A 12,733-nucleotide genomic window follows, 5' to 3' on the forward strand; every position below is an offset into this window, starting at 1 on the left:
TTTTTATCAGAAGCCCTTTTTAGCATCTATCACAATGTGTGTCCTTTTTCCTTTACTCAACTATATAGTAAACTAACAGGATTAGGCTTACTAATACCAACCCTCCTTGTTTTTCTGAAATAACCACATTTGACCATAACATGTAACATTTTTTTAAAGATTTTATTCATTTATTTTAGAGAGAGAGAGAGAAGAGAGAGAAACAAACACAAGCCAGTGGGAGTGGCAGAGGGAGAGCAAACACCCCACTGAGGAAGGAGCTCAGTGTAGGACTCACTGGATCTTAACCTAAGCTGAAGGCAGCCACTTACCCAAATGAGCCATCCAGGAAGGGCAGAGGCAGAGGAAGAAGCAGATTCCCAGCTGAACGTGGAGCCCTACATGGGGCTGGACACAGGGCTCAATCCCAGGGACCTAAGACCTAAATCAGACTCAACCGACTGAGCCACCCAGGTACCTCAACCATAGTATATTTTTGTTTTACTATAGTAAAACTCTTTTCTTACTGAAGTTTTACTTACAATTTTTACAGCAATATTAGTAAGATCTGTCTTTTCTTTTGAGGGAATATCTGTTATCCACTTTTAACACTCTTGCTATCTTGGCTTTATGAAAGAAGTAATCTGAATGCTTTTTCTTCCATCTATGCTTTAAACAACTAAAAAGAATCAAAATCCTTGGCTTCTTGTAGATGTGAAATATTTCCTATAATATAACACACACTTTTACTGGCACTTTTTATTAGTTGATACCTATTTCAATATTTTATAATTACAGCCTAATTAGGTTTTCTCCCATTCTTCTTGAGCCAATTTTATTTACATCACCCTGTTAAAAAAATCCAAGTTTTCAAATATTTAAAATATAGACACACTTAAATTTAAATACTTAAAGTAAAATGATGAGAAAAGACAACTCAGATAAGCAAACAAAAAGAAAACAAAAGTTGGATTTAGGGGCCTAAGAAAAACTGAATGTAAAGGGAAAAAGTACATAACTTGGTAGACAGAGTTCACAATATAAAAGGGGTAACTAATACTTTCCCGAGTCTTTACGTCCTAAAGAATGTTCATTTGTCCTTAAGCACAATTTGGCTACTCAGGAAATTCTTCAGTTATATTCTTTTTTCCCATGAAAACTCTCCAGCTGTTGAATCATTAACTTCAGAAATCTTACGTGGTTGAAAGAAGTGAACCTCTTTTTTCCATTGCACATAATACATTTCCTTATTTCCTTTTGCTACTGATGTTTGTGAAATCACTTCTGTAATCCCTGAAAATTCAGTAAATTCCACCAGAATATTTTCCTAAAACGAGTCCTCTTAATCTCCAGATTGACATTTTTATTCATTCTAAAACAACTTTACTATTATCATTTTTTTAAACACTATTTTCCATTCTCCATTTTTCTGTTGTTTTCTCCACAGAAGCCAATTAGGGCTTTTCACTATCTGCAAATGATTTTCTTTCATTGCCTTCATTTCTATGCCCACTATTTCTACATTCTATGCAACTTCGTCATGCTCTATTACAGCTACATTTTCAATATTGTTTACTCTGCTCCTTACTCTGCTTATAATAAACTATACTTTATAATACAAACATGTTCGTTCTTCTTTATCCTTACTCCTGCCACTTCCTTTTTTGTATTTTTTCTTGTTGTTTTTTCTTGTTGTTGTTCTCTTATTTTTCCAGGTATCATTTCTGCTTAACTTCCCTGGCAGTTTAGAATATTTAAAAAATTTTTTTACTAGAAAAATTCAATTCTTCCAAATAAAGATTATCAGCTTTCATTGGAATACTAAAACACCTACTTAGTTTCACATTTTATTAATTTATTTGTACTCTGTTAACTCATTTTTGAATAGGAGAAATTCTCTGGCTTTGCCATTTAAACAAAAAGGCAGATAGCATTTCCCTGATGACTGAATCCTGGATGCCTCTCTTAAAAAATTAACATCACAGCTCTCAACTCAATCAGTTGGCTAAGTAAAAGTAGCATAGAGGAAGGAGCTGGGACTAAAGGCAGCAAGTCCTTTATCTCTGTGTAATTTCTCTCCAAATCTACTGAAACCCTACCAGTGATGAGAATTAACTCCTCCTGGACTACGGCTATATCCTATGCTATAAGAGGATTCTTAGTTTTGGCACATTCAAACTAAGTCTAGGGGTGATCCAGACTCCTGAAAGACAAGAGTCAGAATAGAAACCACAGCATACCCATCATTTTTTTTTTAGTAGGTTTAAGCACACATTTTTTTTTCTGTACCTATAAAGTTGGTAAGACATTTGCTTCACAATTCTACTTTAAGCCTTACCTCAACTCTAAGCTTTGCTCCTCCTAAGGAAAATAGGTCAGCCCAAAGAAAAATGGTGTGACCACGAAGTCTCTCCGTTAGTTCTATGACAGCAGAAATTAGGCTTTCCTTATAGCTCTCAAAGCCTGCCCATACCTCAATCTCCTCTAAATAACAGAACACTTACTATCCATTCTGTTATACCCCTGAGTCAGGAAGATGTGTATTAAGTGTCAATGTTCTCACATTCAATTCAGTCTAGATGACTTATTTAGCACCAATTCTGTCCAGTTGTGGCAGCTTCTACTTAGATACATTTTTCTTTTGGTTCTTCAAAATTATTTTGGTGAATTCAAGGAAACACAATAAACACTCTATCATTTTTCCTCAAAATCGACTCACCCATTTTAATAACTTAAAACATAATCTGCATACATATTTTATCTCCCGGAAGACATAAACTATGAGCCACTTCATCAAGAATAGTGCGTGCACACAGCAGGTATTCATTATCAGTTAATTTTCCTCATGAGAAACATGTGAAATATACTCACTATATAAATCAAATAATTTTAAGTACTTCAAATCTATATTAAAGCAGCATGTTTTAAAATGCCCTCATAAAAAAAATAAAAATAAAAAAAAAATAAAATAAAATGCCCTCATATTCTAAAATGTCCACCTTTTAACCTTGCTCTTGTAATTCTCCTATAAATATATCTAACAATATTTCCTTAAGATATAAAAGATACTAGGAAAGACAGTCTAGAATAAAAATAAAAACCTCCAGTGAATAAATCAAATTAAAACTTGCCCCAAACCCTGAAATATGAAAGGAATTGTGCCATTATAGATATGGTACCACAGGCATTCAGACAAACAGGCCTAAATTCAAATCTTCACTTTGCTACTTGCTAGTTATATGATCCAAACCCATTTACCTCAAATGAGTATCACATTTCTCATTTGGAAGATTTGGATAATTTCTACACTTTACTAAACTGTTACAAGGTTTAAATGAGATAGTACAGGAAATGGGCATTCAATCAGTAATATAGTTATGCTTTGCTTGTGTTAAACTCCAAACTTTGATCTCTGAAGAATCACAGTACATTCAAAAGAAAATTCATGCTCGGCATCCACTTAAAAATTAAGAAGTCATTTTTTTCCTTTTGAAGATGTTATAAATTTATTTGATAGAGAGAAAGAGAACATGAGCAGGGGAAGGGCAGAGGGAGAGGGAGAAGCAAGCTCCCCACTGAGCAGGGAGCCAGACATGGGGCTCAATCTAGGACCCTGGGATCATGACCTGAGCCAAAGGCAGGCACTTAACCAACGGAGCCACACAACTGCTCCAAGAAGTCAGTTCAGTTCTAATCAAGTTTCTTACTCTTGTCAAAGAGAATATGATTAAGAACTTCTGGTATATTTCAATGATCATTTAAATAATGCCTTTGTCCTGTTTATTAATAGTTACTAGAATTAAGTTCATCTGAACAAAAGGAGTAACAAGAAGTATACCTGAGATTTTAAGAGCTATCTTTGTCCAGTCTCTCTCTGAGGAAAAGGACCATAGGCAATTCTTCAACATGAAGCACGCTCCCTAATCACAACTAACTAGACCAGTGGCTAAGCCAGAAATAATGAGATACAAGTAAAACTAATCACCAATGACCATAGCAAGATGAGGACCAACTATCAGATACATTCTACAGGAATAGGGAGGGGAGGTGAATATAGAGAAGTAAAGCAGGGATCCATAGAAAAGACTTCTTGTTTTGAGCTATTCTATCTAGAATCTTGAATAATCAATCAGCATTAGAGATCCCAAGGGTAACAGCACAATTTCCAATTCTTGGAAATACTGAAACACACACAAAAACACACTGCTGTTAGGAGGTTTATTCCAAGCTTCCCTGAGACAAATAAAGCACAGCTTCTTAAAATCTTCAATTCAATACCTCTAATGACAGAGAATAGTGGAGTCCTCTGCAGAGCCCAGTTGAAATTCCTTTGAAATTTCCCACTACTACCTTAAATTCATGTGAACTGTTTATTCTATGCATGATATATCAAGAGAATGTTTCACTATAAAATTGTTTCATTAGAATATTTAGGCAATCAAAAAGAAATGCCATGTTTGTTCCACAGTTTTGTCCATCTTCTAAAATGCCAATCTGTGCTATCCCCCAGGAAATAAGAATCTAAATTGAATGGTATAAACTTAAGATAACCTAGACATGATTTCCTCAAAACTTAAAAGATTCCAACTATTACATAAATCAAGAAGCAGTAAATTATTTTTCTATTTTCTAGAATATTTATCAGAATAAACTTACGATCTGATGTGTGGGAAATCCTCTTCAATTTTGCTTCCTGTGTTTTTAAAAATTTGGAGTGCAGCTTCTGCTACTTTTTCATCATCCATTTTCAGACAAGCCAGAAGAGATTCAAATGTCTCAGCAGAATGAAACGAGATGGGATGTGTAAATGAGAGTACCTTAAAAAAAAAAAAGAATCATAAAAATGATCTGTAAACCCTTTCCATCTTTATAATATAAATCTAAAATATTACATACTGGAAATATTCAAATCAAAGGAAATACAAAAATAATTATGCTAACAAGTACATGAGAGCACTATAAATAAAGTTCTAAACTTACTCAAATATGTAACAGATAGGTTCTAGTTAGTGTTGGAAGACCACATGATCTGATGAAGTCATTTCTTTCAAACGTAAATTACATGTAAAAATAATGTTACCCAAAATTAATTTAATTTGGTTAATGTTTGGGTTTTTTTGGGAGGAGGATGAGAATAGGAGAAAAGCAACAAGAAGACAGAATTTAACAAATTAGCTCTATTCTCCTAAATAAAGATCATTAGAAGAGATTAGCTAATAACATTTTTTAAAAAGTTATCTAGAGGAGAGGGTAAAACAACAGATCAAAAAGCTACCATAATGTTACAATTATCAAATCAACCTGGTACTAACATCAGAAGAAACAAAACAGAGAAAGTAAAGCTTTTTAGTCCTAGCACATATAAGAATTTAGACTATATAGAGTATAATAGATTATAAAGAAGAAACAGAAAATGAAAATGGATGGCATTTTAATAAATACTCCTGATAAAAATATGTAGCTATTTAGAGAAAATCCAATTAGATCCTCCTATATATATCCTCCCACAGTATATACTTTCAAAATACATTTCAGATGGGTTATATTTCAGTTAAAACACAAAAACAAAAATCTTCTGAACAAGACAGTATTTTTAAGCTTAAAATAAACAACTAGAATCAAACATCCAATGTAAAGACAAGTAAGCATAGAAAAATACATTAAGCATAATGCCGTATTTGTAAGATTCAAAAATAAAGTGATGTTATTTAGAAATACATAGATAGACACAGATGATAAAACTAAAAGGACAGTAAGAGGATAAATAAACTCCAAATTCAGAACAATTATACCTAGGGGATGTGAATCAAGGAAAAAACTACTCAGGGAACTTCACAGTATTGTTAATACTCTTGAGTTAGCATCCTATTTACTTTTCACTGTATTCCCTTACTATACTCTATAACTTCTATATAACAGAATACACTTTATTTTTGATATATCAAGTATGTCTTATAAAAAAGCAAAGAAAATAAACTTACTTAAACTCAGTTAAAAAGTACAGAAAAAAGACAAAAAATTGAGATGTCATTAGAAAATGAACACAGAATAAAAATAATGAGTTCACCAAAGGGAAAATGCTAAAGATTAACATATGGAATTTATACCTCACTGCAGTAATTATAAAAATTAAAACATTATTCTTACTTATCAGGTTAGAGATTACAAATCTCTTTAAAATTTATAATACTCCATATTTGTGAAGATAGGATAGGCACCTTCACTCACTACTGACAGAATTATATACCGGTATAATTTTTCTGTAAAGGAATTTGACTAAATATCCAAAAATTTTGAAAATGATCATCCTCTTTACATTCCAGTATTTTTTTAAAAAGACATTACCATTAGCAAGAGATCTTAGATACACTTATTGTTGTAGTGATTACACGAACAAAATTAGAAAAATCTAACTATCCAGGGAAATAGAACACCAAGGTATCACAAAAGTAGACTAATCACCATTTCAAAAAGTAATGTTTTTTATTTTTTTACTATGAGTCAGAAACTTATGTGCTAGGAAACTTATGTACATGTGCTAGGAAACTTATGTACATGACTTAATTTAGTCCTCTGTTAGATAAGTGCTATTATCTCCATTACAGATGAGGAAGTGGAAGCAATAAACTTGCCCCAAAACATCAATCAGATCTATTTTCTAACACTTTTAAACATACGGTCTTAAAAAACACTAATAAAAATGCTTATAATTTAATAAGGGAAAATAGTCAAGATACAAAATTGTATATATTTAGTCTGATCTCAACTATGTAAAGTGTGATTTTTTTTTCAAAATTAGAGGATAACAAAATAGACTTATGAATATTTTCTTTTTTTTAATTTGTATTTTATACTTTCTAAGTTGTCAACAATTAACTGATATTTTTGTAATAAGTAAAAGGCGAATAGTATATTTTAGCTAACAAAATAAAAGATAAAACGGAGTTTTAGGAAGAATTTGGCTCCATGTTTGGTAGGGCTAACACCTTCTTTGCTCACTAATAAAAACTTCAAATTATAATCTGCTATTTTAATATAATAATACTAGGCCCTATTATACGCTTTAAATCTGAAAATATTTAGCTTATGTGTTAGAAGAAATGTACATTTTCTTTTTTTAAGATTTTATTTAAGAGAGAGAGCACAAGAGTGAGCACAACCAGGCAGAAGGGGCAGAGAGAGAGAGAAGAGCGATCTCCCCACTGAGCAGAGAGCCCAACTCGGGGATCAATCATGCTTAACCAACTGAGCCACCCAGGAGCCCCAGCAATGTCCATTTTCTACGTTACCTAAAATGATTGAGAAAATTTTACTTTAGGTTCTATAATTTAAGAAGCAAATCTCAAGAATAAAAAAATATATACTATATATGTTAAATAGTTATCTCATTAGGCACTTAATTTCACCACAAGCATATTTACCTTAAGCAGTTCAAGACCTGCCCTGATGGCTTGATCAGTTGGAACACCCTCATCTTCATCATCTGCTGTTCCATCTATTGATTTATTCACTTGCTTAATAAGAGCACTAAAGCATGACAAAAAAAATTGTCATATTTTCAACTATTCTTTATTAGTAATGTCTAATAAAAATAATCCTTTATATTTTCTATATAGACCATATCCAAACACATAAAAATTTAACAAAGCTATTTCCCAAACATTACTGCAAAACAAGAAATTATAATAGGTATTTTAAGATACTTCTTTTCAAAAATAGTATTTTCCCTTGTCCATTCAAATGAAGTCCAAATGGTATTTGATTTGCTATTTATTAATGCTACCACTATTTTCATTCCTGAATTTTCCATGGAAAATCTATGCCCCAAAACATGAATAGATTTTTTTTAATTATCTGAAAATTAATGCTGCTCCAGTACATAGAACAAATAGTGAAATAAAGGATAAATGGCAACATCAAGCACTTTCAAAATATTTGCCAAATACTACTATGTGCCAGGCACTATTAAAAGAGGTAGAAACATACAGGCCTATTCCTGAAAGGTGTAAAAATACCTGGATAACAGACTTATAATAGAACTTCACTAGAAATTAGAATAGATCAAAAAGGAAACAAAAGACTTTGAAAGTTTCTTCTTAAACCAAGCTTATATTATTGTAAAATAAACATTTATAATACAATACCAATTATCTAAAATAATCATTCACACTTTTAGGTATCCTTTTTATAAAAAACAAGTAGCACACATTAAGGTTAGAGACATAGTATATATATTAAAATGCAGGAAAATTCAACTATTCAATGTTCCTTAAAATGTTTAGCAGCTCCATGTTTCTACAATAATTTCATGAATTCAAATGTCAGATCAAGCTAAGAATAAAATGTATCTGTCTCTCTTGCAAGTTCCTATTAAATTTATCATCCTTAGCAGCTGACATCTTTGAGAATGTTCTCTCCTTTTCTGCTCATTTTTCTTGATTAATCTATTCTCATAGCTCCAACTATCCCAAATAAAAACCTTCAACCTCAATTCTCTTGTGTTTTTAGCAGCTCCAAGGTTTTTAACTCAGATGTCCCACAGAATGAAAAATACCACATATCCAAAATTAAACTTACTATTTTCTTCCATGACAAAAAGCATGAATGAAGCTCTCAGTCTACTAAGGGAAGGCCAAAAATAAGTAAACAAATACACAGAAAATATAATCAGGGAACAACAATGACTAGAAAGAAGGCAAAGAAAAGAAGTGAAGTTCTTCAGCCAGGGTAGTCAGGAAGGGCATGTCTAAAGAGAGACAACTGAGTAACAAAAAAACAAGAGTCAGTCATATAAAAATCTGTGAGAAAAAGTATCAACCTGGAAAAACCAAAGAGAATCAACTGAAAAACTATTACAAAAATATTAGGAGTTCAGTGAGGTGATACTAACAAAGCACACAAAAAAATCAGTAGTGCTTTTCTATATCAGCCAAAGTCACCTAAAAAAAACAGAGAGGAGAAAATCTACTCACACTGATAAGTTAAAATATATAAAGTAAGTTTTACATGCACAGAATCTGTGCATAAACTCTAAGATTATATGAAGGGGAGCATAGAGATATGAACAATTCCAGACAAGTAATGGCATTTTTCACTAAATCTCTAATTGTACCAGGGGACCACAACTTGGCGTGGCACAAGATTCAGTAGATGCATTCTATGGAGCAACTGAAAAAAAAAAAAAAAAAAAATCTGGGAACAGCCAACTAATTTTAGGTGGGAGGGGGAAAATGAAATAACTTTCTCAACAAGATAAAAATGTTTCATTAACACCTCAAAAGACAAAGGAATCAAGTGAAAATTCAATTAGTCCAAATCATACAAGAATTTATGCTATAATATGAAAATATGAAAACATAACAAATCAATTGGGAAGGAAAGAATTTTTCAATAAATGGAGTTGATACAACTAGCTTTAAAAAAAAAAAAAAGATGGATATCTACTTCTATTTTACACTAAAATGAATTCCAGACCACTTAAAGATTTAAGTGGAAAAAACAAAAATCATAAAGGAAACAGACAGATTTAATTATGTATTTATTGTAAATTACACAAATTTAAAAGGCAAACTAGGTTAATAGCTTCATTTTATAAAGCATTCTTACAATCAATAAAAGACAATTCCTCCAAACCCCTCTTAGAAGTTTTTTAAAAAGCAATTAACTAAGAAATACATGCGAAAAAAAAATGTTCAACTTTATTAGTGACACTGTTTTTAAAAAACACAGTATCACCATTTACCTATGAAATGTCAAGGACTGCAAAGGTTAATGGCCACTATCAGGAAGAATTAGGTGCACTGGACCCTCACGGCCTGCTGGTAGGAACGAAATGTGGAATCCTTCTAGAAACCTATTAGATAGTGTGGTGGTTAACCAAGAGTGCTCTGGAGCCTGACTTCTTGGGTTTCCATGCCATTCACCTCTTCCTAGCAATGGAGAGGATACTCAGCATCTGTGTAAGTCACTGTTTCTTACTGGTAAAGGGGGAATAATAGTATTTGTTTCACATGGTTAAGAAATCAATAAGTAAAACATTTAGAATCATCCCAGGCACTTTACATGGACTAACTGCTGCTACTTGTTATTGTTATACAAACTACTGACTGATAAAGACAAAGACCTGTTTTGGTCCTCAGTTTGACTATCCATACTATATTTTATTTGTGAAAACTTTCTCCATCTTAACTTTCAAAACACTACAGTAAACTGGTGTTCTTATACTCTTATAATTTTTCTATTGTTGAAAAACAAGATTCCAAGGTTCTGTCCCTGATCTTTTCATCTTTTTTCTTCTAGACAATCTCACGCTCAGGGAACAAATCAATTCTCACAGTTTCACATTAAGCTCAATTTGCCTTGATTTTTAAATTGTTTGTCATGTCCAAATAAGAAGCACATTAGCTACCTTTATTCTTTTTAAAATATTACTGTGTGCTTCATCATTTGGATCTGAGCTCTTATACTTTTGGCTTCTCATCAACTTTATTCCCCATTTCCAGTAAGATGACCCATTCTAGTAAAACCTTCCTCAAATATAATCTTCCCTTTCTATCCCACTACCAGGATCCACAGAAAACATGTAACACCTTTACAATCTATCCATTCTACTTCCCTCTTCCTGTCCATCATTAATCATCCACGGTTCTCAACAGACTAAAGAATACAGTAAAAGCTCTAAAGTTAGACCTTAAATACTTTAAAATTTGATCCCAACTACTTTTTTTTAGCATTATCTCATAACACTTTTACACCTCTCTGTACTACAGTTTAAATAGATGGCAATCATTTTCTAAATATCCTGTCCTTTCCTACCCAGTTTGCCTGGTTTATATCACTCTCATGCCTACAATATTCATTCTCCCAATCTGGAAAAACATTCTTCCTCTTAGGTCAAATACTACTCCTTTAGAGAAATCCTTTCAGCCCTCTGAATACTATTTGCATTAACTGTATGAAACTATAATATAATCTCCTGATTAAAACTCTTTATTCCATTACCAGACAGAGGGTTAAAGAAAAGCAAAAAAAGTATGCTTTGCCAATAGCTAACTACATTGTCTTAAATAGAAAAAGCATGGGATTATTTAATAAATGAGTTTCCATCTGATTGTCTTCCTTGTACTAATACAGAGGGTTCTGATTTTTGTTTTATATTTATATTTCAAACCAGAGAGCACTTTCTTCAAATGAAAACTGATGCAATAGGAATCCAAAGTGACTAACTACTGGGTATCCAAACCAGGGTCTCCCTACGCTGCAGGGGAACAAAGGCCAAAAGCTTACACCCTCCATCTTCCCAAACAAAAGAAATCCCCAAAAAGGGTTCACTGGGTACAGGATATAATTTAATTTAGAATCTAATATATCTCTAAAAGATACTGATGACCAGTAAATCAGAATGTTATAAATATATATAACATATATATATATTCAGTAAGCACTTTATTTTTTTCGACCAGTTGAAATAGTTTAGAAAATTGTTAAAAAAAAGAAAAAAAAAAAAAAAAGAACATTTTACATAAGGGAATATAGTCATAAAAGGAAAAGTTTTTTCCAAGATGTCAAAGTCAGGTGATATCAAAGCTGAAATGATGATTGTTTTAAAAATAACATCTTAGTTTTCAAATACCTGTGAAAATGCACCATATGCTGCTTTACAATATATTCACCTAATTTTCTTCCCCTAAAGGTATAATTACAAATTGTTTGTCTTACTTACATTACACAAGCTAACTAAAAAGAGGAATTCCTAGTACACTGCTAACAGATAGAAACTAGGCTTAAATTGAAATTTTTCTCACCCAAATGAACAAGAAAAATTAAATATACACAGATATATACAGACAAGTACACATATATTTACATATACATATATGTGAACATATATAGATGAATGTGTAGCCATTATACTTATACAAAAATCTATACAGATAAGTGTCTTGTGTATATCAGGTATTTAAAAACGACTGACTGAAGCATAAGTGAATAGTAATGAAACTTTAATATTTTTATATACAAATACCTGATAGATTCAGTATCTATGTGCACAGGTGCTATCCTCTCCAAAAGAAATTTGATCATTTCCAGGAAAGGATTTGTAGGCTGCTTGGGGTTGCCCAACTTCTTAGTTATTTCACGCTGTAAGGCAGATTTTTAAAAAATATTACAAAAATATGTTTAAAAAGTTATATCACATTAAAATGTTAAGAATCTAAAATAATTAAAACCATGTAATACTGGTATTGGCATAAACAAATCAGTAAGTCCAAAAAGCAAACTAAATTAAAATTTTGCATATGAGAAAGGTAACATTTCAACCAATAGGAAAAAAGATAGATTCTTCAATATATTGTACTGAAATAACTAAACAAACATCTTGTTTTACAGACTAAAAACAGATCCCTATACCGTAACGTTATGCCAAAAACATTGCAAAAAGATAAAAGCAAATACAAAAGAATAAAACCACAGGCAACAGATTGAGAAATACTGACATTCATAAATATTTTCATTGACTTGCAATAGAATGGGGTTTTGTAAGAAGGACATAAAATGCAAAACCTCAAGAGCCTGCTGTAGACTCAGCTAGATAAAAATAAAACTATGGTATGTAAAGGACATCACAAACAAAATAAAAGGGCAAACTACAAATGACATGAAATTATTTGCAGCTTAATTAACATACATGTCTAACAAATCGATAAAGACAAATGTCATTCCAGAAGATTAAAAACACACAATTTACAACAAA

At 31.9% G+C, this 12,733-nt stretch overlaps 1 protein-coding gene across 11 annotated transcripts in view; it reads right to left on the reverse strand.

Moving 5' to 3' along the window:
* Window positions 1-12,733, reverse strand: part of PDS5B (PDS5 cohesin associated factor B) — a 180,745-nt gene that overhangs the window by 57,525 nt on the left and 110,487 nt on the right. For 10 of the 11 annotated variants that reach the window (XR_013362794.1, XR_013362795.1, XR_013362796.1 and 7 more), the window contains exons 17-19: window positions 12,005-12,120; window positions 7,401-7,506; window positions 4,636-4,796 (exon numbers count right to left, since the gene is read on the reverse strand). Coding sequence is in view for 8 of the 11 variants with exons in the window: in XM_077868148.1 (XP_077724274.1) it covers window positions 4,636-4,796; window positions 7,401-7,506; window positions 12,005-12,120 (383 nt within the window). In the remaining 3 variants the exon portion in view is untranslated. Of the gene's footprint in view, window positions 1-262; window positions 1,273-4,635; window positions 4,797-7,400; window positions 7,507-12,004; window positions 12,121-12,733 lie in introns of those variants that run through there. The other variant, XM_077868152.1, reaches the window with a different exon arrangement.

This window comes from Canis aureus, chromosome 24 (genome assembly GCF_053574225.1).
Source record: "Canis aureus isolate CA01 chromosome 24, VMU_Caureus_v.1.0, whole genome shotgun sequence".
Classification (NCBI taxonomy): Eukaryota; Metazoa; Chordata; class Mammalia; order Carnivora; family Canidae; genus Canis; species Canis aureus.